Source organism: Artemia franciscana, chromosome 18 (assembly GCF_032884065.1).
Source record: "Artemia franciscana chromosome 18, ASM3288406v1, whole genome shotgun sequence".
Taxonomy (NCBI): domain Eukaryota; kingdom Metazoa; phylum Arthropoda; class Branchiopoda; order Anostraca; family Artemiidae; genus Artemia; species Artemia franciscana.
This window is the reverse complement of record NC_088880.1, coordinates 17,685,876-17,713,187: the sequence shown is the minus strand read 5'-3', so window position 1 is coordinate 17,713,187 and position 27,312 is coordinate 17,685,876. Positions and strand designations below refer to the sequence as shown.

At 35.5% G+C, this 27,312-nt stretch overlaps 1 protein-coding gene across 2 annotated transcripts in view; it reads left to right on the top strand.

Moving 5' to 3' along the window:
• Positions 1-19,708, top strand: part of LOC136038695 (uncharacterized) — a 36,841-nt gene extending 17,133 nt beyond the window's left edge. Inside the window, exons 2-5 of one of the 2 annotated variants that reach the window (XM_065721995.1) lie at positions 3,315-3,449; positions 11,205-11,341; positions 16,001-16,250; positions 19,006-19,708. In XM_065721995.1, the coding sequence (XP_065578067.1) occupies positions 3,319-3,449; positions 11,205-11,341; positions 16,001-16,250; positions 19,006-19,672 (1,185 nt within the window). In that variant the 5' untranslated portion in view covers positions 3,315-3,318 and the 3' untranslated portion in view covers positions 19,673-19,708. Of the gene's footprint in view, positions 1-3,257; positions 3,450-11,204; positions 11,342-16,000; positions 16,251-19,005 lie in introns of both variants that reach the window. The other variant, XM_065721994.1, reaches the window with a different exon arrangement.
• Positions 19,709-27,312: the final 7,604 nt, after the last annotated feature.

Here is a 27,312-nt window from a genome sequence, read left to right as displayed (position 1 = left end):
GTAGAACCTTCTGACAACCCATATATACATAACGTATTTTGATTTAGTTCAACACTACCCACAACTTTCCCTGTAAGTCTCGCCTGAATGCCCTTCGTCGTCTTGGAAAGTAAAATTAAAACATGTAAACCTTTCTAAATACCATATACTAAGAGTAAACATTGAACAAATTGCCTAACTTACAGCCCTGAGGACTGTGGGGAGGAGATCCTCAAAGACAAAATTACTGGACCTTTCAATAATGCTGAACACAATAGCTCTCTTACAATTTCGATTGGATATGCTTTGGGTAATGATTGGCTTGAGAAATGGCCGATTGCCCTCCATTCACTTTTGTTTCCGAAAAAGGGCACTAAAATTTCCATCCTCCAATCAAATGAGCCCCATCTGATCCAATGTTTATGCGATCATCCGTACCATAGAAACTTTATATGCTCTGGGGCATACATTAGAACCCTTTCCCATCGGCTCTTGCCATTCGATCCACCCTAAAGACATTGTTATAGGACTTTTGGACTACTGGTAACAAAATCCCTATATCGCAATTTCAATTGAATGCGTTTGGTGGAAAGAGGATGTCAGGAGGGAGGGTCTAGCTGCTCTCCATCATATTTGACTCTTCAGAGCGAACAAGAACTATTCATTTCTGATAACTGAGCCGCTTCTAAAGTTCACACGGCCACCCCTTCCATAAAAACCTTATTTACCCCTAGGGTATAACTTACAACCCTCACCCCTAGATTCTTGGACACTCTGTCAACCCCAAAGGCCTTATTATATGATCTTTGGACTGTTTTTGAACAAATAGCTATCTCAATGCATTTGATGCATTTGATGCATTTGTGGAAAACACGACGAGGAAACACACAACCCTTGTGCTGTGGGCTGTAGGGGGGTCGCCATCCTCAGACCTTTCAACTATGCTGACAAAATGACTATCTAAAAATTTTGGTTAGATGTGTTTCGGGAATTGATAGGCGTGGGTGGGCTTGTTGCCCTCCAATCACTTTTGACGTTTTTGTGGGAAAACACATAATAATTATAGATTTTCATTTACAAGAAGAGTCCCTTGTTACAGCCAATGATCTGAATAAAAAATTTCCTCCATAGTTCAAAGCCTCCCTCTCCTCTCTATAAACACTGATTATGATCCACACTAATTTCCCTATTATTTTGCCCTCAGATGTTGAGGTAAAAATTAAAAACATTAAAAAGTGCAGCACCTGTCCACTAGGCATCCCAATTGTACTAAATAAAGCCTTTACAGACATTCACTCAGAACCTTTGTCAGTACTTTTAAATGAAATTACCTCTACTGGTAAGTTCCCTGATTGTTGGAAATTAGGTTTTATTGCTTCTGTAAAAAAGAAGGGTAGCAAAACAAGATTTTTCTGGTGTCCGGCCCATTACTCTTACTCCGGTATTTTCCAAGTTATATGGAATCTTTTTAGCTGATTGGTTGAAAGTAAGAATAATCCCAAATGTTGACCAAAGGCGATTCGGAAATTTGCGCTCTACCTCACACTATCTGGTCCAGCTTTTGGATACTATATTTAATAAACTTAAAAAACCCAACACCGGACTCAATGTTATCGTAGTTGACTTACAAAAAGCTTTTGATTTAATTAACAACAATACATTAGTAAAAAAAACTAACCAATGACTTCCTAGTTGATTCCTATTTAATAAGGATAATTTCTTCCTTCCTTCCTAATAGAACGCAAGTCGTCAAATACCTGAATGTATACTCTGATCCCCTCCCAATTTAAAATGGTGTACCCCAGGGAACCTTCTTAGGCCCCATTTTATTTCTTACCATGATAAACAGTCTTGGTGTCGATTTCCCGGATAGATGGAAATTCGTTGATGATTTAGCTGTCTTAGAAACATAATTCGAAAATCTAAAAAGTAACCCAATGGACATCTAGGAGTCAATATCAGATGAAGCTGTTGTTAGCGATATGAGAGTCAACCCTTTAAAGTCAACAATTTTAACAAATAGTTTCCTAAGAACTTCCCTTTCTTTCTCCTGTCCTATCCCCCTGAAATGTCTGTTAATATTATGAAATTACTGGGTGTTATCATCTCCAGCGATTTACAACGGGATTGCCATGTTAATGATTTCTTAAAACGTGCAAATACAGCATTTTCTCTCCTTAAATTCCTTTATAAATTTAATTGTCCTAAACCACATTGTTTGAAGATTTTTCTCTCTTTTGTACGTCTTACCCTCGAATACGTTTGTCCTGTTCGGCATCCTGGCATCTCCAATGAGTTGTTGGGCAGAATAGAGGCAGTTCAAAAAGGGTACCTAAGAATTATCTTCAATGAGGGTAAAGTGCCCTACATTTCCCTTCTTCGGAGAGCAAATCTAGTCACCCTTAAGGAAAGGAGAGCACAAATTTCCTCACGTTTTGCCTACAATGCCGTGCATAACCCTCGCCCTACTTCTCCTTTCCCTAGTGATCGTTTACCACCACCCTCTTCCGTACTCATCCCCCACGTTTTGTTTCAAGAAAAATCCTCCTTCTTGCCCCAATAGGATTTTCCACTGAAAGAAATAGAAGAACGTTCATCCCCCACGTGGTTTTAATCAATTTATGTTAATTATATTGAAATTAAATCTTTCATGGTTAAGATTCATACTTTAAAATCTTACAACCATGAAGGACTGTTGTTTATCTTATCCTATAGTTTATGCCTTTTTAAACCTATATTGGTAATCGGCACATGTATTGCTTTCTTGTTGAATATAGATGACCAAAAGAAACTTTAGGGACTAAAAAGAAGAGTGATAATTGGAATTGATGTTTGTAAAAATTTTGACGCTCCATCGCACCATGGAAAACCAAAGATCCCCTTTATCCAACTAGCATAAATAGGGTGATGTAAAGGTTCCTAGAGTCCGATTCCTTTACAAAATTTCACTGGTGCTTGGAAAGCCTGGAAGAACTAGAGGCTATAGTCTAAAGCCTGTTTGCTGGAGGGTTGACTCAAGGGTTCAGAATTTTTTTCCTGAGTATTCGGGGTCTGGAACTCACTATGTGAGAAGTAATGTCTGCTTTGAGCAAAAATACTATCAAATAAGTAGTGGACAATAAGCTGTACCTTGGAGAATGTGATCTAGCTTAGCATGTCATCACTGTTTAACATTTACACAATTTAGCTTTTGCTGGTAGATTATGGTGCTTAAGTTATCTTCTGAAACTATATTTGATTGTCTAACATTTATTCGTGTAAAACGGTTGTGTTTTTAGGGGATTTTATCAGCAGTTTAAAGATATTTGAACTTTGAAGTTTCCATCTTTTCATAGAAGTATGAGTTCATCTTTCCCAGTTTTGAATCATGATGTAGTTGTACCAGTTCTGCCGTTTCAGTTTGGGAAGTTAAAGAATCTGGGACCAGACTTGGCAAAGAAGGTTTTACCCCCTGATCAGTTTTGTCATGAGTAAGTTTACAACATATTAATATTTTTTTTAAACACCTACATTTTCATTTATGACACATATATTGGTATATGGGGGATTATGGGCCTATCAGCTATCTTCCAGTATTAATTTATATTTAATAATACAAAAAAAAAATTTAATTTCTTCAATAGTATTGAAAGATCCTGGGCTAGCTGCTACTTTCATATTATTGTTGTGTTATTGTATCTTTGCCGTCATGTTTATCTTTGTATTGTAGTGTATGTTGTTATTGTATCTTTGTCTAGGCCTAGTTTTTCGAGCTTGTCTCCCCATGGGCCTATGTCATATATATACATGTATGTGTGATTAATAAATAAATGAACTTGAACCTTTAATGGCAGATAGTTTTACTTCTTATAATCTATCCGAATTGGTGAGGGAAAAGATAATAAAGATTTTCCTTCAAAGTTCAAATTCTTACAATGTTAGTATACTTACTGATGTGTTTATATTTATTATTATGTTCTTTGGGATCTATTTTCGGTAGATCTATAGATTTTTGGGATCTATTTTCGGTCTCACAATACCTTTGCTAATGACAGGAAGTAGGCTATCCAGGGGGGGGGGAGATTTATATTTTTTTCCGTTCGAAGGATAGCCCCTACGTGTGTTTGCGTACTTATGATTTATGTTTATTCTAGTATTTTGAGCTAAAAAATTCACAACAAGAATAGAATAAAAATATCTTAAAGCAGTAAATTCTCCTCTTTTTAGCATATGTTTTATCTAAATGCAAAATGGCTATTATAATTTACCAAATACCAAGTTTGTTTTTTATAGTAATTCAGGCACTGTTTTCCAACATGAGTCCTTGGGGGAAGTGGAAAGGGGTGGGGTGTCTTTCTTCAAACCTTCTTCCCAGTTCCATACATATGTCTCAGACATACATGAAGCTGACATTTGATGAAGGTGAATTATGAACTGCCCAAAGAAAATTTTACAGTTCAACAACCATGCTGATATACAAAATCTTAATGGATAAGTTCAAATAGAGCGCAAGGATGTTTTATTTGCTAAGCAATAAAGGGATCAAGATCATTCTTGGATGTCCTAACTAATGCAGGAGAATTGAGTAATAGCTGATGTTATATTAATAACAGAGAAATTTTGTATTTCAAAAAGAATCAGATTCTAAATACAATGTAAAGCCTTAACCAAAATTATTGAACATCTGATCTTTGACTGTATCTTGTAACTGAAAGTACCCATCTTCTCAACAAAAGAAGGTAAATAGCGTCACATAAACCTGATTTTTAGTATGTTAGAAGTTTATTAGAAGAAGAAGTTTATTATTATTCAACAATACAATACAACATACAATTCAAAATGGAATTACAATACACTTATTCCCCCTCGAAAGGCTCCATGGCCAGGGATACAAGGGGGATAAATCTATGCAGATGTATCCAGTAATGTAGACAAACTGATTCTCTGCCATGCAATATGACTGCTTAAAACTCTCAATCTAAATTGATGCCCTTTACTGTCAATAGCTAAGGTATGCTCTGTTGAATCTAATATTTCAACTTTATTGAACGAGAATAGTTTCAAAAATACAACATAGACTAGTTTCAAATACAAGAAAACCATTAATTTAAAGTGAGGGCGCAAGCTAAACCAATTCGCGATGGCTTCATCAAAAATCAAGTAGTAATGTCTAACATTCACTCAAAATACTCAGTAAAAAGTATATAATTAAATAACGCACTAAAAACACAGTTTAAATCCAACTGTAAGTAAACAACAACATGTTCTTATCAACAATAACTAAAACTCCGAAACAAAAGTTACTTAGATGATAATAAATATATCAAAAGAATCTTCTTTTTACGGTGATTTAAAATAGGTTTTAATTCTCTAAATTTAAAATTGCTCAAAAGAGGTTGAGCAATTTCAACCTGAATCGAGCCTGAGTTTTATGAAATTTAAGAAAAACAGGTGAAAGACCCTGTAAAAAGGGTGCAATCTTAGTGAAAATTGCAACATCTTATCCAGTATGTCTAAAAGCCCTGGTGTATTGATTTCAAGTTCCATGTGTAAAAATAGGATATTCGTAATCTTTTTTTCAAGAAATTCGTTTGCAGGTATGTGTTCATTTGTATGTGTTTTTTTTTTCTCTGAGGTGATCGTATTGAAATGGTGGTCATACAATATAGCAATGTCCTACGAATGCAAACTAGAAGTTCTAGTGTCCTTTTAAAATGACAAAACAAATATCCTGCTGGAGAAAAGTTCTGATTTCTGCCATTTTGTGCTGAAAATTGAAATGTATCGCTCAAACATAGTGAAAATGTTTTTGAGCAAAAACTTTGGAATTGCCAGTTCGTTTAAAATTATCAAAAAGGTGATCACATAGGCCACGTAATTTTTAGATCTTACTGCAGCAAAGTGGTAAGTGAATGATTGCCTCATTTATCTGGATCTTTCAAACAGTTCGTGGTAACGAACAAGTAAGTAAGTAAGGAGTGACCCAGCTCAATAGTAGCCGAAACTCTAAAAAAAACATAATGTTGATACCAATAGATACATCAAAAGAATCGGATTATTATGCTGATTTTAAATCTACAAGTTTCATCAAGTTTGGTCCTACCATTCAAAAGTTACGACCATGAGAAAATGTGTCTTATTTTCTAAAAAGGGGGAAACACCCCCAAAAGGCATAGAATCTTAATGAAAATCACACTATCAGATTCAGCGTATCAGAAAACCCTGTTGTAGAGGTTTCAAGCTCCTAGCTGCACAAATATGGAATTTTGTACTTTTTGCCAGAGGAAAGATCAGGGATGCGTGTTTATTTGTTTTTCTCCCCAGGGGTGATTGTATCGACTCGGTGATCCTAGAAATTCGCAATAGGGCTCATTTGAACAAAAATTAAAACTTCTAGTGCCCTTTTTAAGTGAATTAAAAATTGGAGTGCGAATAGGCCCCCTCCCACACTAATTTTTTCCCAAAGTCACCGGATCAAAATTTTGAGATAGTAATTCTGTTCAGCATAGTCGAAATATTTAATAACTATGTATTTGAGGACTACTTAATCCCCCCCCCCAGGGATGGGCTGCAAGTTAATAACTGCCCATTGTCTACATATAGCCTAATATTGGTTATTGAGTAGCATATAGACGTTTTCAGTGGGATGTTTTCTGGTATGGGGGAGGGGGGTCGGGTAGAGGGTTGCGTGGGAGGATTTTTCCATGTGGAATTCTTCATGGGGGAAGATAATTTCCATGAAGAGGGTGCTGTGTTTCCTAGCATTACTTAAAAAATGATCAGAAATTAAATTTACAAAAAGCAAGTTTTTTTCAAATCAAAGTAAGGAGTAACATTAAAACTTAAACGAACAGAAACTATTACGTATATGAGGGGGTTCGTCCCCCTTAAGTCTACTCTTATGGTTCTGGAATATTCCTCCCGCAGGAAATTCGCCACCGGAACCCCCCGCCTCTTTGGGAAATTCCCCCACACGTATAACTGAGCAGCCATAAAGAAAGTATGACATACAAAATAATGAAAAAAAGGAGTTTTGGAATAATCTACCTTTTTATACCTTCGCTATATCCACCATCTTTACTAATAATATTATCCTGGTAAGTGAAGATATATACTTGATCGATTTTCTCGTTACCAAACATAAGCTTTTCACTCTCATTTTTTCCTATTCTAGGCAACATAGTCTTCTTAACATTGATTCTCAAGTGTATTCTTAGAAAGTATGGCTGGTTCTCCCCTTGGAAAATTTTCCCTCCACCTGACAAATTTCCTTTCCGGGAGGACTGTCCAAGGAGTGAATTTTCCAGGAGTAGTAAGCATAGCACCATATTCAAAAATCTCAAAATCTTCAAAAATTCATAGATTTTGCTAACATTTTTACCTAGGTATAATATAGTCTAGGAGAGTTTTACCTTCCAATTTGTGGTCATGTTCACGGCTTTAGCGTGTTCTTTAAAGCAAAGTCTATCGAATTAATCCTATATAAACAGAGATAGGAAGCAACCCAGTTTAAGTCCTAATTCCCTGCCAAACCAATTACTAATCTCACTTCCTGCCTTAACTGTAGTAATAGTAGGCTATTCTCGCACATTGCAATAATAATTAATGTACCATGGAAGGACATGGCCTTCTTGAAAGTTTTCTATTAGCTAAGTTAAATGCCTAGTCATTATCTGCAAAACTGAGGACTAAAGGGGTCTGATGATTCGTACACTTCTCAATTGTTAATCTTAGAGTGAAAATTTGGCTGACAATATCCTCTCTCATTCTTAAAACCACTGAGCTCTTCTTTTAAAGCCTCTGCAGCATCTCCTAGTCTGATAAGTTTCATTTTGCTAAGTAATTTACTTTCTAATGTTGCCTGCTTTTCAAGGCTGCTAATACAGAAGTCAGGACTAATGTTGATACCTATAGCAGTATGTATGGTATGCTTCAGTTCCGATTCAATGATGCAACTGATTAATATAAATGATAGGATACATTCGTGTCTCACTCTTATGACGTTATCAAAAAGAGAGAATAAATTTCTTTTTGCCTTTGGTGAGGCACTTGCGTGACAGCAATTTTTTTTTTTTTTTTATGAGGCCTATTAGTTTCGTCATTATACCACCTATTTGTATTGCAACTGATATGTCATCTCTGATGATCAAGTCGAAGCGTTTTTGAAATTGTCATAGATGTCTAAAATAATCAGCATTTGTATTTATTGGTGCTCAAAGATCTATTGTTTTGTTAAGAATTTAGTCACTGCAGCCCATTTCAGGGTGAAAACTTGCCTCGTTTGAACATTTGATCATGCTCCTGATAGCATTGAGACGGTTCAGAAGAATATATATTTATATATATATATATATATATATATATATATACTAGCTGTTGGGGTGGCGCTTCGCGCCACCCCAACACCTAGTTGGTGGGGGCGCTTCGCGCCCCCCCCAAGCCCCCCCGCGCGCGTAAGTCGTTACGCGCCATAATAGTTACGCGCCATTGTAGTTGTGTCCCTATGTCCCACCTGTGAATATAGATAGATATATATATATATGGTTTTAACTACGTAAAACTTGCGAATATACAACATTCTTTGCTGTCCCATTGTCTTTGCATATAAATAGATTGTCAGGTTTACCGACTCTTGAACATGCAACATATAATGGTCCATGGGAAAACAATCTGTATTCAGATCTATACCTCATGATTCTAATGATTGCCCTTGAGCTTTGTTGATGGTGATTGCTAATCGACCATTCCCTGTCCCGGTGTCCCGGTCGTCATTTACATCCCCCTGTTTCCCCCGGTGTCCCCGTTGTAGTTGTGTCCCTGTGTCCCGGTCGTCATTTATATTCCCTGTGTCCCGGGTCCCGGTCGTCATTTGTATCCCGGTGTCCCGGTCTGTATATACATTCGTTTTTTAGTTTATTTTTTCTCCTTTATTTTTTTCCTTTTTTTTCTTTTTTAGCTTATTTAGATTTTTAGATTTTTTAGTTTTTTTTTCTTTTTAGTTTTTTTGTCCCGGTCGTCATTTATATCCCCCTGTTTCCCCCGGTGTCCCCGTTGTAGTTGTGTCCCTGTGTCCCGGTCGTCATTTATATTCCCTGTGTCCCGGTCGTCATTTGTATCCCGGTGTACCGGTCTGTATATACATTCGTTTTTTAGTTTTGTTTTTCTCCTTTATTTTTTTCCTTTTTTTTCTTTTTTAGTTTATTTAGATTTTTAGATTTTTTAGTTTTTTTATTAGTTTTTAGTTTTTTTTTCTTTTTAGTTTTTTTGTAGTTTTTACCTTCTTTTTAGTTTTGTTAATTTTTTTTTTTACTTGTGTCCTGGTCGTCATTTATACTCCCTGTGTCCCGGTGCTTTGTTGATTGCTAATCGAACATTCCTTTTGTCCTGGTCGCTTTCTCTTTGAGTGTCGTCATTTATTTTTTTCTTTTTTAGTTCTTTTAGTTTTTACCTTTTTTAGTTTTTTTTAGTTTTTAGTTTTTTTAGTTTTTTACCTTTTTTTAGTTTTTTTAGTTTTTTTAGTTTTTTAGCTTTTTTATTTTTTTTATTAGTTTTTAGTTTTTTTGTAGTTTTTGCCTTTTTTTTAGTTTTTTTAGTTTTTTAGCTTTTTTATTAGTTTTTAGTTTTTTTGTAGTTTTTGCCTTTTTTTAGTTTTTTTAGTTTTTTAGCTTTTTTATTTTTTTTATTAGTTTTTAGTTTTTTTTGTAGTTTTTGCCTTTTTTTAGTTTTTTCAGTTTTGACGTCACCTGATCCAGTTTTTTCAGGTGACGTCACCTGATCCACGATCCACAGATCCACAGACAACTTATTTTTATATATATAGATAGTTTTTTTTTTTTTACTTATGTCCTGGTCGTCATTTATACTCCCTGTGTCCCGGTGCTTTGTTGATTGCTAATCGAACATTCCTTTTGTCCTGGTCGCTTTCTCTTTGAGTGTCGTCATTTATTAGTTTTTTCCTTTTTTTTTTAGTTTTTTATTGGTTTTTACCTTTATTTTAGCTTATTTTTCAGTTTTTTCCTTTTTTTTAGTTTTTTTTTATTTTTTATTTTTTTTAGTTTTTTACCTTTTTTTAGTTTTTTTAGTTTTTTTAGTTTTTTAGCTTTTTTACTTTTTTTATTAGTTTTTAGTTTTTTTTTGTAGTTTTTGCCTTTTTTTAGTTTTTTCAGTTTTTTTTTTAGTTTTTTATTGGTTTTTACCTTTATAGTTTTTTTAGTTTTTTAGCTTTTTTATTTTTTTTATTAGTTTTTAGTTTTTTTTGTAGTTTTTGCCTTTTTTTAGTTTTTTCAGTTTTGACGTCACCTGATCCAGTTTTTTAAGGTGACGTCACCTGATCCATCCACACATCCACAGACAGACAACTTATTTTTATATAGATAGAAGATATATATATATATATATATATATATATATATATATATATATATATATATATATATATCTTTTATTATCTTATTTTCAACTGCTTTTGTTTTGTTGTTAGGAGTAGTTGATCTAGTGTATATCCTATTTCTGCACTTTTAAAATGGAGTAGCTATTGTGTGTATTACTTGTGTTTTTTTTACTTTCTTTTAACTGCGTATTTTTTCCTTTTTTAAATTCTTACGGTTTAAATTCTTTCCTTTGTTAATGCTGGAGTCGCCTTGCTCTATCGAGGTGAAGTGTTCGTTTGATGGGTCTTTTTCCTTTTACCGCCTTTTGAGATTTCAAAATTTGAAATGCTTATTTCGATTCTTCCTCTCATCAGATTTGGCTCAAAATTTGTATACAGCTTTTTTTTGCCTAGCATTCAAATATGCTGGTATATTTGGATCTTTCCGTATCCAAATCTGGAGAGATTCCGGGTCCGGAGCATTATGCACCATTCTCTGGATCATTCTTAATCTGGAGAATCCGGATTCGGAGACCAAAACGAGTTAATTGAATACTTTATGAAAAAAAAAACTTTTAAAAAACCACATTTTACAAATGGACTAAAAAGGGAAAAATATATTTTAATCATGGTTGTGTTTTTTACCGTTTAAATGTATTGTTTTGACTTCGTCATAAGGAATATGTCAAGGGCTGTGGGAAAGTAGGATATTGAATGGGGGAGTCAAATTCTTCTGAATTTACTAATGTGCAGACGATCCGAGTATTCTAGGTAAAAGTGTTGATGGAATGAATGAAATTTTGGAATATTTGAGAGGCCAGCGTGTCATTGCTTGAAGTGTTGATGATGGTTACCAATTTTTCGTGCATTCTTTCAGGCTTGGAGGATTTCCTTTTCTTATTCGAGTAATTTCTGCAGATCCTGATTTAGTCCCATTATATGGTGGTGTATGGGGAGCAAAACTCCATTGTAATGTTGTTGTTTTCAGACCAACCCCAGGAATGACTATAGAAGGTAAAAAACTGTTTACACTCGAAGTTTGTGAATTCACCTCTAGAGGTATGCATTGACAGATTCACGGGCAGGGGGTACAATTCCTCTCCCCCTGCTTTAATGTAGTTTAATTTTGTTATGCTTTTCATACATTTTCGGAATGTTTGAGCAAAAAGTCAGCTAAAATCTAATATACGGGTCTGTTAGGCAGAACTTCGAGGGAGAAATCTTGTGAAACTAAGGCTTTGGCCAGAATTCATCTATGGACTTCATGTAATTTTTCGTTCGAAAAGTTTGATTTCACTAAAAAATGTGTAATTTCCAAAAACTCTAAAACCTTAGTTCATACATATGTGTCATCTTCTTTGCTACGGAGTTAGCTAGCTCGTGTTGGGCACAGTAAAATTTGATTAACAATAAAAAAAAGTCCCTGCCAAGAATCTAGATTCGGAAGAAAAAATCCCTCAATTAAAGGTTCCTTCTAGAATTCAGATTATAGAGCAATAATAATATTGCTTAAACTAGTAATCCTTATGGCGAGGTTTGTAAATTATACTAGTTGCACATTGTTCACATATAGGTTTTGTTACTGAAAAGATGGGCATATTTGATCCTGAGCGTCCGTAAAGGCTAACGGTATGAATGTGGACCTTTCAGGGAATGTTGGGGTAGATGTTGAAAGAAAAAAATGACACTATGTGCATCCAGGTTGTCAAAAGGGCATATCTGTAATATCTTAGGAAGGGCTGAGGGTATTCAATTGAAACTGTCAGGGTATGTTGAAGTGTGTGGTGAATTAAATCAAAAGACACTGTATGCATTCAAGTTATCAAAGGGCATATCTGCGATATATCAGGAACGGCAAAGGGCATAAAGTTGAAACTTCCAGGGCGTGATGACGGGGTGTTAAACTAAATGAAGAGACGATATGCCCATCTAATGAGTCAAAGGGGTGTATCTGCAGTAACTAAGAAGCAGCTAAAGGTATTAAGTTAAAAATTTTCTAGGAATGCTGAGGGATATGTTGAATTGAATCAAAAGGTACTATGTTCATCCAGGTTTTCAAAAGGGCTTATCTAGAACATTTCAAGAACTGCTAAGGGTATTAAGTTGAGGCTTTCAGGGAATATTGAGGGAGATTTTGAATTAAAGCAAAAAACATAGTGTATATCCAGGTTGTCCATGTAGCGTATCTACAATATTTCAATAACCACTTAGGGTATTAAATTGAAGCTTTTTTGGCATGTTAAATTGAATGAAAAATACTGTGTGTGTCTAGGTTGCCAAAAGTACGTATTTGTAGTATTTTAAAGCTGCTAAGGGTATAGATTAATGGCTGAAGAGAACCAGCTGAAACTATGATGGAATATTGAACTTGAAGGGATTTTGAACTTCGATTTGGTGGACTAGGAGGGGGGGTGTTAATAACAATAACATGTCTTTTAAGAAATTTCAATTAAAGATTTCAAACCAAGGGAGCCTCAACCTGTCATAGATAAGCCAATGCATTGCATTTATTTCTTTGATTACTGACCAATTTTATTTATAAGCCACAAAAAAGCTCATTTTGATAAATGAGCTCAAAATAAGTTAAATTTAAAGAAACGAGCAGTTAAAAAACATCACGCAATAATATGTTTACAATAGATGGTTGATCAATAATAGTCCATTATCAAGGTTGTAACAGGATGGTGGTCAGGATAGCTTCGGCTCTATAGAAACCCTAATACTATGCTGATTTTTAGTTCATTATTTGATTTGTATTCCCTCTACCTATCTGTCCATATTTCTATGATTTAAACTATCTAAACCCATCCAAACCATCTTCTACCCGTCCATCTAAAACTATCATCAAAATCCATTGCAAAATTTGTCCAAAATATGAATAGAAAGCCAAAATCTTAATTCTTAAGGAGAAAAACATAAAGATAAGTACAAATATTGCCTTTATTAACCAATTAAAAAAACATTGTCAGTTGAAAACGAGCTGAGATTGATTAAAAAAAAAAAATCCAAAAAGGAGTTTTTCAAAGAGAAGTAAAGAGCCTCACTAAAACAAAGAAGAGTGCGAATAAATTCAAATAATAATTCAAACTTTAAACGAATAGAAATCTCTATCAACTAACAAATGAGACACAAAACGAACAGTAATCACAATAAATAATCAATTCAAACTTAAAGTTAGTAAAAATTACCTGAAACAGAAGGAGGGCCTCTAAGCCTTCTAATAGGCAGTGCGTTGTTTGCGCTTTACTGAAAATAAAACATTTTAAACATTTTTTTTCTTCTATAACGGTTAAAAAAATCCAAAGTTGTTGAGGCTTCCAGGAATAAATATCATTGTTTTTTAGACAGTCAGTCTACTTGCATTAGTTTTTTCTATAATCTTTGCGATTATGGGGATTTTATTTCTTTTGGTTTTGTTAGTGTTTCGACAACTAAAAGCCATATTGTTCAGAATACATACCGTTTTCAATGCAATGCGGATTAAACTCTAATCCGCCTAAGATTTTAAGAGGGAAGGGAACAGGTTGCATCACTCTTTTTTATAAACATTGATTAGCATTGAGATGTATTTTGTTGTTGTTGTGTTGTTGTTATTGTGGAACTAAAAACATTGCTCTGATTAAAAGCTGTTGTAAGCAAAGCGCAAATTACGGTCATTGGAAACTTTTTGGATTTGTTGGAAAATAAAGAAATGTATATTGTAAATGTGCAGAGGATTCTTGGCTAAGAGATCTGGATAAATCTGGAGATCTGGATCGAACTAAGAGGATTCTTTATGGGAGGGACATGGAGCGATATAAGTGTGTATGTAATGAGCTACTATTTTTTTCATTTTTATGGCACTTGGTATTAAAAAAATAATCTTTTTTTTATAAATGATTTGAATATTGGCACATTTTGTTCAGCGGATGCTTTTTCCTGGTTCCGCTGTCATGGGTTTCTTGTTAACACTATGCGTTAGTCAAATAAAAGTGCTTCTTTAGATACAGATTAACCTAAAAAAAACGTGGGCTCCGTGGGCTAAAAAAAAAACTGTGGGCTAAAAAAAAACCGCCCACGCACGTGTGTATCTCCTTTTTTCAGTTCCTCCATTTCACGGTATGCTATCTAAACCTTACTAAAAAAAAAAAAAAACTTGTTCGTGGCTGCTTAAAATGAAGATCTAGTTTCAGCAAGACAGAAGAAGCCACTCCAGCTCAAATATATTCTGAGATCGGTATAAACAGATGTGTTGATACCATGGGATTAGTCTCAAAACTGATAATGTATTTGGCACCTAATGTCCCTAATGACTTTAGCGTCCTATATTTTTTTGAGGCTGTTTCATGTGCAGACTTTCTGCTGGGAGTTTGGAGATAAGTACTGGGCCTAAGGAAGTCATTATGGAGGAGATTGGAGTTATTAGTCTTTTTTTTTAGGGAATTGGTGGATAACTTTGCGCTATACTTAAAAACATATACGGAGCTAAATCAGATTTATCTCAAACATCGGCTCTAGAGTGAAGGATTAATGAAGTGTATACAACCAACATTTATTTAAAATTAGGGGCAAAACAAAAATGAAGTCGATCGAAATCTAAAGCGTAACTTGTTATTTATGTTTTTGTGACCCTGTAAAAGTGTTAGCCGCATGAAAATTTCCTCTCCCGAATTGAAATCAAAAAAGCGTTTAACTGCGTCACGATATAGTTGAACAATTGATTAATGTTTGATTCCATTTTAAGTAAATAGTGTAAAAATTAGCAGTATTGCAATTCTCTTTCTTTCATTTTTTCTTGTTTTTATCACTATTATGAAAGCGTTATTTTTCTAAATAATTTCAATCTACAAGGGTCTTTCAGTAATAAAATTGAAGCCTTGCAATCTCCGAATCCCGTAAAAGGATAAATGAGACAAGGAGGGTAAATATGCACATGAGTATAAGACGGAAAGGCTGGACTATGACGGATTTTTGATCGCGGAATTAATTATCATAATTTCATTCATCATTCAAATTTCGGAATGTATCTCTCTAAGCCATAATTTTCTGGTCCTAGAGTAACGGTTCATCCTGTCCCCTCTGCTGATGGCCCTGCATATAACAGAAATTGACAAATATTCCTCATTTTATACTGTTTTCGTGCAAAGTAACCTCGATAAAGTTAAGTGTGACCACTAATTTCCTTTGTTGACTTGAAACTTCTTTTTCATTCCTATTCTCAAAAAGGAAATGTTGTAGTATCTGATGTAGAATTTCTAGAATATAGGTTTTAATTGACGTAAGTGTTTCCAGGAACAGTGTATCGAAATTTTAGTTTTTATTCCGAATCCATACGTTAAATAAAAAAAAACATACGGCTATAAACTTGCTATAAGATATCTTGCTATCTTGCTTGCTATAAGATACGTATCATGCACAGAAGTAAGCTCGAAAGTTGCATATGACTAATTTTATTTGCTTACTTTGTCAATAACATTGGTTAGATAATTTCAAGCTGTTCTAAGTGTTATTCATCCTCCTTCCTTGTAAGTTTAAGGGTGTACATTTTGCTGTTCTTGTGTGCTCTAAACTTTGATTTCTGTGGCTTCATACATTCAGTTTTCCTCCTGAAACTGAAAAGATTTTGTCATCATTTTCAGTTAAAGTTATTAAACCCGACTCTTACACTATTACTACATTATTGTTATTTTACAGGTCAATGCTGGGATGCAAGAAATAAGGTGTTTACCTATTTGGACTTGGCTATCAAAATCCTCAAACCAGATGGGGCTAGTGATGATACTTGGCAAGGAAGTATAGTGGAAAACGGTGATATTGCTAAATTTGTCCTTCTAGGATATGGTAATTGCAAGCCCCTTGCTGATTTCACACCAGGCACAGACAACTTGCGTTTTCAGACCAATAATTTTAAACCTGTCCCGATCCTTTATGCTAGATTTGAAAAGTAAGTATTTTTAAAATTCTTAGTTAACGACCATTAAATTTAATTTGGGATGTTAATACAGTAAGCCCCCAACCCAGAAAATCGTAAAAAAAAATTAAACTATCAGCATATTCATGCTCATAGTAAGGTTTCACTTATTAGATCCATTCCTCCCTCAATTAGTTGATAATATCCCGCTGATTTGGCTATTAGACCAGCTGCGTGGATAATACCCATTTAATTGTTAAGAAAAACTTTACAGACCACATTGCTTTCTAAGACGAGTCACGGCCAGTTCCTTCTTATTTATCTCAAGTCAAGATGATGGTTTCCCATAAAAGTGTATGCGGTAGATATCATGCTTTTTTCTAAGTTGTACGTCACATGTGAAACTTCGATCGATTAATATCTAATTAACAGCACGGCAATCGGTGAATCGCGGTAACGCTGCGCAAGTTGTATTTCGTCACCACCCGTTTTCAATCTCTTTTTAAATCCCATTGTGTCGCTTAAACAGTCAGAAAATGATGCAAAAATAGGAGGATTGATTACTCACAAGCTTGATTACTCTAAAAATGTATTTCACCTTGTAAATTCGGCACAGGAACTCCAATTACAGGCAAAGGAATCCTATGAAACCACCAAGCCGTTTTGCATGGTCAAAAGAAGATTTTGACGACCACCAAAAATGAAATAAATCATCCCGCCATTATTTTCATGGTTGGACTACAGGTTGAAACAGTCAACCACTTCTTTTATCTCCGGAGATTCATGTCCATAAATAGTTGTCACAGCTCTTATATAAAGTGACAGCTTTCGCTTGTCAGCTCCGACGACTGGACAGTCTGTGGAATAATCATCATCTATTTAAAATAAACTAAAAATGCACCAGCTCGACACCCTGATTATCTCCATTGTCAGGTGCCTATACGAAACCTGGATTCTCAAAACTAAAGACGAGAGAGAACTACTGACTTTTGAGATGATATATCTCTGTTTCATTACTGGAATCAAGTATACTGACCGCAAGACGAATGAAGTAGCACAGCACACGAAAGGATGATGTGTACTAGCATCAAATTCAACAAAGTCTGGAAGCAGTAGCTGTACTGGTTTGACCACGTGAAGATAAATAGAGTCGATGGGTCTCCCAGAAGTTAATTGTTGCTTGACACATTCAATTTTATTATTTTGACTATGTATTTGACTATAGGTGCGTACAAGTTCGAAAATTAAGGGGGGATATGTCAGGGGTCTTTTCTGAGGGGAGTATCAGAAATTTGATAAAGTTCCATCTTAGGCTATAGTTTTTCTGTGATGGAGACACTTGGACCAATCTTGAGGGAGACCCCTCTCCCTGTTTATGGGGGTTCTTTCGTATGGGAGTTTTTTCAAAAATACAAGAGATACGAGTAAGTGCAATGTTGTCTTGCTGTTTAAGTGTATTCAAATACATTTAAATGTTTATTGGTTTTGAGTTTGTATCAACTAGACACTGTTACGTGTCGCTCACTTTTCGTTGAATTGTCATAATTCAAAAAGAATTGTTTTTTGTTCGTGACCCTAGTTTAAAGGGCAAGGTTAACCGCAATCAAGCAAAATAATTATTTTTATAACTTTGTATTTATGACTAGCATACAAAACTGAAGTATTTTGTTGTGAGAATGAGAATCAGTTGGATTAGAGTAGTATCTTAGTAATTATGTGTGACTGTATTTTAAAGAACCAAGTTTGAATTGACCAAACGTAGTTTTTTTCTCTCATGTAAACTAAAAATTGCACATCATTTGGCTAGAATACAAAACTAACTTATTTTGCAGCCATCATAAATATTAGTGAAACTATAGTAATATCTTTGTAATTATTTATTACTGTAGTTTAAAGAACTAACTTCAAATCGATTAAGAAGATCAATTATTTCGATTATTGAAACTAAAAGAAGTTTTGAATCTCAAAATATTGACCACCTAACGCAACAAAAATGTGACCGCTCAATGCTGCTAAAATTATTTCATTTTTTTAAGTGTGCTATATCTCCTTGATAGGCTAAAAGATATTTTGTTCTTTACATGATCAGTTTCACAAAGATGTGCATACCTAGAGCGTCAAAATAAAAATCCAAGTGTTATTTTTTCTTTTATTTTCTGTCTTTTTGAAAAAAACAAGTTTATCGTTATTATGAATCATTCTGTTATTTGAAATAGAACGCAGGCTTTTGTCATCTTTTAATATTTTTTTTCTGTAAGACACCTTGTTTTGCTCAAATTTTGCTATTGCTCCAATTTATTAGGGAAAAAAAAGATAGAGAAAGCTCTTAAAGTGGGTAACTACAGTTTGATATGTTCTATTGATTTATTATAAATTTTTAAAAATAAGAAATGGTATTAGCTATTATGATCACTTGGTCATATTCAAGCTTATTTTATCGTTTCTGAAAAAGTTGTGCCATAATGATGCCGTATTTTAAACTTGCAAAATAGCCTTCGGCCCTGATAGCATGCATTTGAAACATTTTTTTTCTTTTTTTCTTTTTCTTTCAACAAAAAGAATTGAGGCATATCCTTCAGTTAGCGGGCAATTATGCAACTTTAGGAAAGATATGAAAGGCTTATCAAAGCCTAATGGGCAATATGTAATTGATATGATTTTTTTCGTAACGTCTAGCGAGATTTTTTTCGTATAAGCGATAACGTCTAAAAAAAGAAAAATATGGTCATGGTTTTTCTAAAATCCTTTTATTATAATATTCAACTGGTAAATTTGATTTCACTTTCAGTGACCCACCAAGCGGCTATACAATTCCTCACGGTAAATTTAAGCCTAAAAACGAACCAAAAGCTAGTAGACATTTCACAGAAGAGGAAGTGATGAGAATACTCCGTAAAGCCTTTAAGCCACCACAGTTACTTACCAAAGGAAAGACCGAGCCGGAAATTACAAAAATTGAGAAAACGAAGATGCAAGAAAGCATACCGAGGAAAAGGTCACGATCTGTTGCTATAACAGAAGAATTGAATGTTCCAAAATTGAAAAAGAGAAAAGAGGGAAACACTGAAATAGAGCTTCAAAATGGAAGGAGTCAAACCGAAAAAACTATTAAAAAATCATCAGGTTCTCCTGCAAAGCCATCCTGGAAGAAGAAAAATATTTTTGAACAACTATGTGACTTGGATAATAATAAAGATTTTTGCCTTTCCAAAAATAATGAAAGTTCTAGGGGTTTTGAAGAACCTGAGCAGAAAAGACAAAAGACAAAACAAGTTAAAGAGGAATGTGATGTAGTAGGATCGGAAATAATTGAAATACTGGTAAAAAAGAAAAAAAAGAAAAGTAAGGCCGATTTAAGTGAAAGTGTACTAGTTGATAAGTTAGCGCTAGACGATAGTGGCGTCGAAATGGATTTGGATAAAGAAAAGAAGAAAAAGAGAAAATCGATACCGTAATGGTCTATAATAAAATAAATCTTTTCTCTAAAGCTATTATTGTGTCCATTTTATTTTGTTTAGATACTGTAGGGTAAGATTGTTTATGACGGTTTTTTTTTATGAAGAGAAAAGGAGTTCCCTTATTTTGTAGAACATAAATGAATACCGTTATTATTGTATCGTCCCCGGTTTTTTTTATAATGACACTATTAAAAGTTAAGCCTGGGAACAAATACTTATCATGAGTGGGGAGAACTATTTTTGACATAATATCCGCACTTTGGAGTGAAAATGATTTTTCACAAGATTTTACTTAATCAATGACACATGATGCCCTACTTTTCCTTCGTGGCACTCTTGTTGACAGTGACCAGACTAATCATCATCAGATAGCTGTTAAAAAGGGACGTGACATTAAACACCTCCGGAGCTTTTACTCGACATCAAACAAATGTTATCTTGCATAACGTATTTGCCCCCATTCTTCAATCTGAAGTGTAAATATTCCTGATGACGACTATGCTTGTCAAATAAGGTTAAATCGAGATATATAGCCCTCCATGCTCCTTTCATTTCAAGTCCGGTGAGAAAGTGCCAAGCCCCCTGAGGCCAACATAGCTGCACATGCTCCTCCTTCAACCTATCTATTCACACCTTCACTCATAAACCCTCCCAACAAGTTTCAATTTCATTTCGGTGTTCCCTTATGACCTCTCATTGGCGCCCATAAATTGAATTTTAGGGGGAGGGGTGGGGGCTATGAAAAATACTTTATATCCTTGAATATCCGTATATACTTTATTATTTTCATTAGAGAGCACCTTATTGTGCATTCAAAACCAACAAAAACAGAAATATAAAAAAACACAAGGGTGGTAGAAAATTTTGTCAGCATTGACGGGTTCCGCTAAAAATCACATTTACCCTATTAGCGACAGTCTCTGTTGTGAACCACATGAGTGTGATTGGAGTTGACAACATAATCACGAATTTTGTAATCCCTAAACAATTTCATTCCTTGATGGCTATGAAATTGTTTGAAAAGTTGAATATGCATTTGTGCTTCTCAGACCACCTTGTTTCACTCAAAACATGAATTTTTGGGATCTTTTTCCTTCGAAGAGTGCTCTCCCTGAAGAATCAGATACCTTGTTTTTTGTGCCTATTTTGTTCTTAATCTCTGGTACAATATTTAGGTCATTGACAACTAAATTTAATCTATGAGAGGCACTGTGAAAATCACTGCTTTTGGATATTCTTCATCTTTCTCAATAACATATACAATGTGTAAACAATGAACGAATTGCCTAACTTACAACCTTGCCTGATGACTGTGGGGGACTTGACATCCCCAAAGGCATAATTACTGGATCTTTCAACAATGTTGAAAAAATAGCTGTCTCAAAACTGTGATTGGACGTGTTTTAGGAAATGATAAGTGTGTGTGTGTGGGGGGGGGGGCTGCTTTCCAATCACTTTTGGCTTTTAAAAAGGGCACTAGAACTTCCAATTTTTCCAATCAAATGAACTCCATCTAAAGTTCGTACGACCACCCATTCCATAAAAACCTTTTATGCCCCTGGGGCATAACTTACAACACTTGCGCCTGGGCTCTAGGGGTTTTGTCAACCTTGGAGGCATTGTTGTGTTCTTTAGGTTATTTTTAACGAAACGACCATCTCACGATTTCAATCAGATGCGTGTGGGGAGAATAGGGCTTCAGGGGGAAGGTGCTAGGCGCCCTCCATCACTTTGACTCTTAAAATGAAACTAGAACTTCTGATTCCCAGTCGAATTAGCCCGTCCTAAGTTTATACGACCACACCTTTTGTAAAAACCTTTAATGTTGATAATGGGCACCTAGTATAACTTAAGGCCCCTGCCCTGAGGGATGTCGGGGGGGTCACCCCCTAGGCCAAATTACTGGACTTTTCAACTGTGTTGAACAATATGGCTATCTCAAAATTTTGTTGGATGTGTTTGGAGAAATGATAGGCTTGGTTGGGAGGGGCTTGCTGCCCTCCAGTCACCCTTGACTCTTAAAAAGGGTTCCAAAAATATTGCCGATACGCCTTTCCAGCAATCTGTATGCAATGATTTAGTTCAATTTTCCCTCCTACGTTACCTTAGATGTTTATTTAAATATCCTCAGCCTTGGTAGCACTCGCTACGTAAGCAGTGGATTTAGTGGTAGAAGTAGTAGTTGTGATAGCACTAATAGTAGTGGTAGTAGTAGCATGCAAATATCGTCTTTTTGGGTCAATTGATAATCTCGCGCATCATTTCCTGAAAGTTCTAAATTAATGTACTTGTCTTTCCTGAGGTACGCCCTTTTGACAACCCGTATGCACATAACGTGTAGTAATTTAGTTCAACAATCTCCTAAGCATTCTCCAAAAAGACTCACTGAATACGCTTCGTCTTTTTGAAAAATAAAGGTCAAACATGCTCACCTTTTTCAATAACATATACAATGCGTAAACAATGAACGAATTGTCTAACTTACAACCCTTTCCTGGTGGCTGTGGGGGATTTGGCATCCCCAAAGGCATAATTACTGGATCCTTCAACAATGTTAAAAAAATAGCTGTCTCAAAATTGTGATTGGATGTGTTTTAGAAAATGATGAGCGTTGGGGGGGGGGCCGCCATCCAATCATTTTTGGCTCTGAGAGAGGGCACTAGAACTTCCGATTTTTCCAATCAAATGAACCCCATCTAAAGTTCATATGACCACCCATTCCCTGAAAACCTTACATACCCTCGGAGCATAACTTACAACACTTGCCCCTGGGCTCTGGGGATTTGTCAACCCTAGAGGCATTTTATGTGTTCTTTGGGTTATTTTTAACAAAATGGATATCTCACAATTTCAATCAGATGCGTTTGGTGAGAAGAGGGCTTAAGGGGAAGGTGCTAGTTGCCCTCGATTACCTTTGACTCTTAAAATAAAACTAGAATTTCTGATTTTCCAATCGAAGGAGGCCCTCCTAAGTTTATACCACACCTTCCATAAAAACCTTATAGGTTAATAATGGGCACCTAGTATAACTTATAGCCCCTGCCCTAAAGGCTGTGGGGGGTGTTGGGGAAGGATAGGGCAAATTACTGGACCTTCCAACTTTGTTAAATAATATGGCTATCTCAGAATTTGTGTTAGACGTGCGTAGGGAAATGATGGGATTGGCTGGAGGGGGGACTTGCCACCCTCTAATCACCTTTGGCTCTTAAAAAGGACACTAGAGCTTCTAGTTTTTAATAGAATGAGCCCCTTTCGAAGTTTCTGCGAAAACCCGTTCTATAGGAAGGGCCTTGGTCAGAAAATGCAAAGAAATAAATAATTCATTGTGCCCACATCGTTCTTTACTTAGGCAGCGCTATTACGCTGCCAATGATTCATTGTCTTTTAGCCTGCTCAGCTTTGTTACTTTGAAATCCTTAGTGTTTTAATTTTCTTCCATTCAAGTGATAACTGCACTCTACAAATTCACCGCTCGTTAACTACAAAATCGAATGATGTAGCGTTTTTTGTCAGAAGAATCAGTTTCCGTAAAATATTCTCTGCGTTTTGGCCAGCTCCAAAAAGTACAAATTAGCGGTGGGACGGTTTTTCGGGACAGGGAAAATCGAGTTGTTTCTGGAATCGAAATTGAATATCAGGAATTGGGCAAGTCTCGCATTTCTCTGATTGAAGATCAGCTAATTTTCCTACTTTATGCATAATTAATTGCTTCTTCTTTTTTAGTGATGATAACCCTGTTCATACTATCAAATTTTATGCATATGTGCACTTTCGTAATAAAAAGAGTAGAGTCAGTGTCATTTAAAGGGTTGTCAAATTTCTGTTAGGATTTAAGATAGATTTGTTAATTGAGCCTACAGCTCTTTTGACAAAGGAAGACTTATTTCATAGTTTTGACAGTTTCAAATTTTTAACCACAAACGAAAGAAAGCAAAAAAATACAGAATTTTACCTACTTATCCCCTGTTTCTTCAGACATTGCAGTTAATTTTTTATATAAGCATTTACACAGCACGAGGAGCATGAACAGAAATTTACTCTTGCGGGACCCAGCTCTTTAAAAACCTAGACAAGAGACTAATTTAACATAAAATATGGAACAATTGAAGATTCTGGACATTTTGTGAGAGGTTAGGCTCAAAAGAGCCTCTTCCATATGTGCCTGCATACCCATGTGAAAAAAGGCACGATAAAAAAATCAATCAGTCTGCACACTTAGAATCCTATCCTAAAGCAGTATGCACTAGAATGTTAAGAATAGCTCACATTTTTTTTAGGGGGAATTCGACCTTGTTGCATGCTTCAAAAACCTTGTATAAAGCCCAACTTGACTCGTCCGATAGTCTGAAAGAGTCAAATCAGTCTTTATGTTTGGTATAACGAGTGATACTGTATAGAAGTCATTGATTCTTTCAACTACTTACTTCGAAGAGACAAAGTTATACTATGCACAACAGTTCTAGTATTTCATTGTAAGTGTTAACAATTAACTTAAATCAAACAAGTTTTAACCCTTATAAATTAAGACGCTCCTTTGAGATGAGAACACTGCTTACATTCGAAAAGAGGCAAAAACATTCATGGTTTTTTATGGCACTTGGTATTAACCAAGTGACATATAGCAATCGCCAATTCTGTCGGTCTGTCTGTCTGTCGGTCCCGGTTTTGCTACTTTAGGCACTTCCAGGTAAGCTAGGACGATGAAATTAGGCAAGCGTATCAGGGACCGAACCAGATTAAATTAGAAATAGTCGTTTTCTCGATTTGACCATCTGAGGGGGGGGGAGTGGGGGGCCGGTTAATTCGCAAAAAAAATAGAAAAAATGAAGTATTTTCAACTTATGAGCGGGTGATTGGATCTTAATGAAATTTGATATTTGGAATGATATTTTGTCTCAGAGCTCTTATTTTAAATCCCGACCGGATCTGATAACACTGGAGGGAGGAAACCTAAAGTCCCGGTTTTGCTACTTTAGGCACTTCCAGGTAAGCTAGGACGACGAAATTTGGCAAGCGCATCAGGGACCGGACCAGACTAAATTAGAAATAGTCATTTTCCCGATTTGACCATCTGGGGGGAGTGGGGGACCGGTTAATTCGGAAAGAATAGAAAAAATGAAGTATTTTTAACTTATGAGCGGGTGATTGGATCTTAATGAAATTTGATGTTTGGAATGATAGTGTGTCTCAGAGCTCTTATTTTAAATCCCGACCGGATCTGATGACATTGGGGGGAGTTGGAGGGGGGAAACCTAAAATCTTGGAAAACACTTTGAGTGGAGGGATCGGGATGAAACTTAATGGGAAAAATAAGCGCAAGTCCCAGACACATGATTGACATAATCGGAACTGATTCGCTCTCTTTGGGGTAGTTGGGGGGGGGAGTAATTCTTAAAAATTAGAAAAAATGAGGTATTTTCAACTTACGAACGGGTGATCGGATCTCAATGAAATTTGATGTTTAGAAGGTTATCGTGTCTTAGATTGGGGGGGGGGGGTAATTTTGAAAATTGAGGTATTTGTAACTTACGGAAGGTTGACCAGATCTTAATAAAATTTGATATTTAGAAGGATCTTGTGCTTTTAAGTTCTAATTTCAAATGGAGTTGGAGGGGGAAACCGGAATTCTTGGAAAACATGGAAATTGGGGTACTTTTATCTTACGAATAGATGATCGGATCGTAATGAAATTTGATTTTTAGAAGGAATTCATGTCTCAGAGCTCTTATTTGAAATCCCGACCAGATCTTTTGACATTGGGGGGAGTTGGAGGGGGAAATCTTGGAAAAACACTTGGAGTGGAGGAATTGGGATGAAGCTTGGTGGATAGAATAAAGAAATGTCCTTGATACGTGATTGACAGAATCGTACTGGATTCGCTCTCTTTGGGGGAGTTGGGGGGAGGGGTTCAGTGATTTGGCGAGTTCGGTGCTTCTGGACGTGTTTGGGCGATGAAAATTGGTAGGCGTGTCAGGGAGCTGCACAATTTGACTTGATAAAGTCGTTTCCCAGATCCGACCATCTGGGGGGCAAAAGGGAGAGGAAAAATTAGAAAAAATTAGGTATTTATAACTTACGAGTGGGTGATCGGATCTTAATGAATTTTGATATTTAGAAGGACTTTGTGACTCAGAGCTCTTATTTTAAATCTTGACCGGCATTAAGCCTCTTATTTTCCTTTTTAAATCAATCTATTGATTCATAGAATTTTGTTAGAGCTCATACCATATGATCTCTTGGCTCATAGCTCTTCTCGCCTCGTCACAAGTGCCATATGAGCTGTTAGCTCTTATTTTACTGGATCGATTGTTGGAGTGCAAAGCGACTATTTTCCCCTTTTTGACAAAGCTAATATCAAAGCTACCATGCATGGGCAGCTTTCTTTTTAATCTAGGTTCTCTCTAAAAACTAAGAAAATTAAAACAGAATAATCATCAACACACTGACAATTACATTGTGCGCTCTTAGTATGAATTTCTTAGCTGAAAGGTTCAAATAAAAATATTTCTCTTCGTAATTCTATCCCAATCAACATTAACCTAAATTGTTCTTTTGATGGTTTTACTTGAATATTTCAAGGTTTTTTTTGCATTTTAATCTTGCTGCTGTCACTCGGTTATTTTGCATTTTCTGCTGTTTCTCGGTTGCACGACAAAACATTAAACTAGAACAAGATTCTTCAGAGTAGAACAAAATTTATAATTGATCACGAAAACAACTGTAGTACATAAAGCTGTTAGCTAAACTATAACATCTGTAATATTCAATTAAATGAAATAAGTTTAAGACTTAGTGACTCCTTGGCTGAATTTTAAAAGATTCTCTTTGTATAAAAAAGTATTAAAGCATTTGTTTTGCTTCTTTTCTGTTCAAAGCAGTGATTCTCAAACTACAAGAGGGTATATTGAACACAGATAAGGAGCAGGAGAGGTTATTCCTCGAAAATCAAAACAGTTTCCCTGCAAAAAAAAATAAGTTTTGATTCAGACATATGCTATGTGGTATTCGATCTTGCTGCTTCGACTGATGACACAACTGATGGCTACCATCTCGTTTTAGAGATAAGGTACCTCTGCTGCCTTTCAACGATCAATTACAGAGATCATGTGACAAGCGAGGAGGAGCAGAGACGGCTAAAATCTCGCAATAAAATTAAAAAAATTAAAACGCAAAAAATTAAGCAGTAACAATTGCGAAGTCTCGAGCTTGTCAAAAGAATCTCTTTCAGTCATTCACCAAAATCAAACTCAAAGGATGATAGAAGGACAAGAGTCAAGAAAAAGACCACAAAAGTGGTAGATAGAAAACTTCGAAAGTTTAATACATTTTACAGCTATCCAAATTAGCACTAAGCAGGTTGTTGCATTGACTCCTGGTCAATGTCCTCAAAAACTGTGGTCATAATACATTCAGTGAGGATTGATGGGACATAAGTCAGTAGCCTAGTAAGTTCAAACTGAAATCACACGACATCTTGAAGTTTTGCAGATATTTTTTTTTTTTTTTTTACACGGCCGAGTAATGGCTTATACAGGTTTTTTTTTTACTCCAGGCCTTGTAAAACAGACTCCAAATTTGAACGGAAATCCTATATAGCTTAGACAATTTTTGCTACAACATGGAACCAAAATACTATG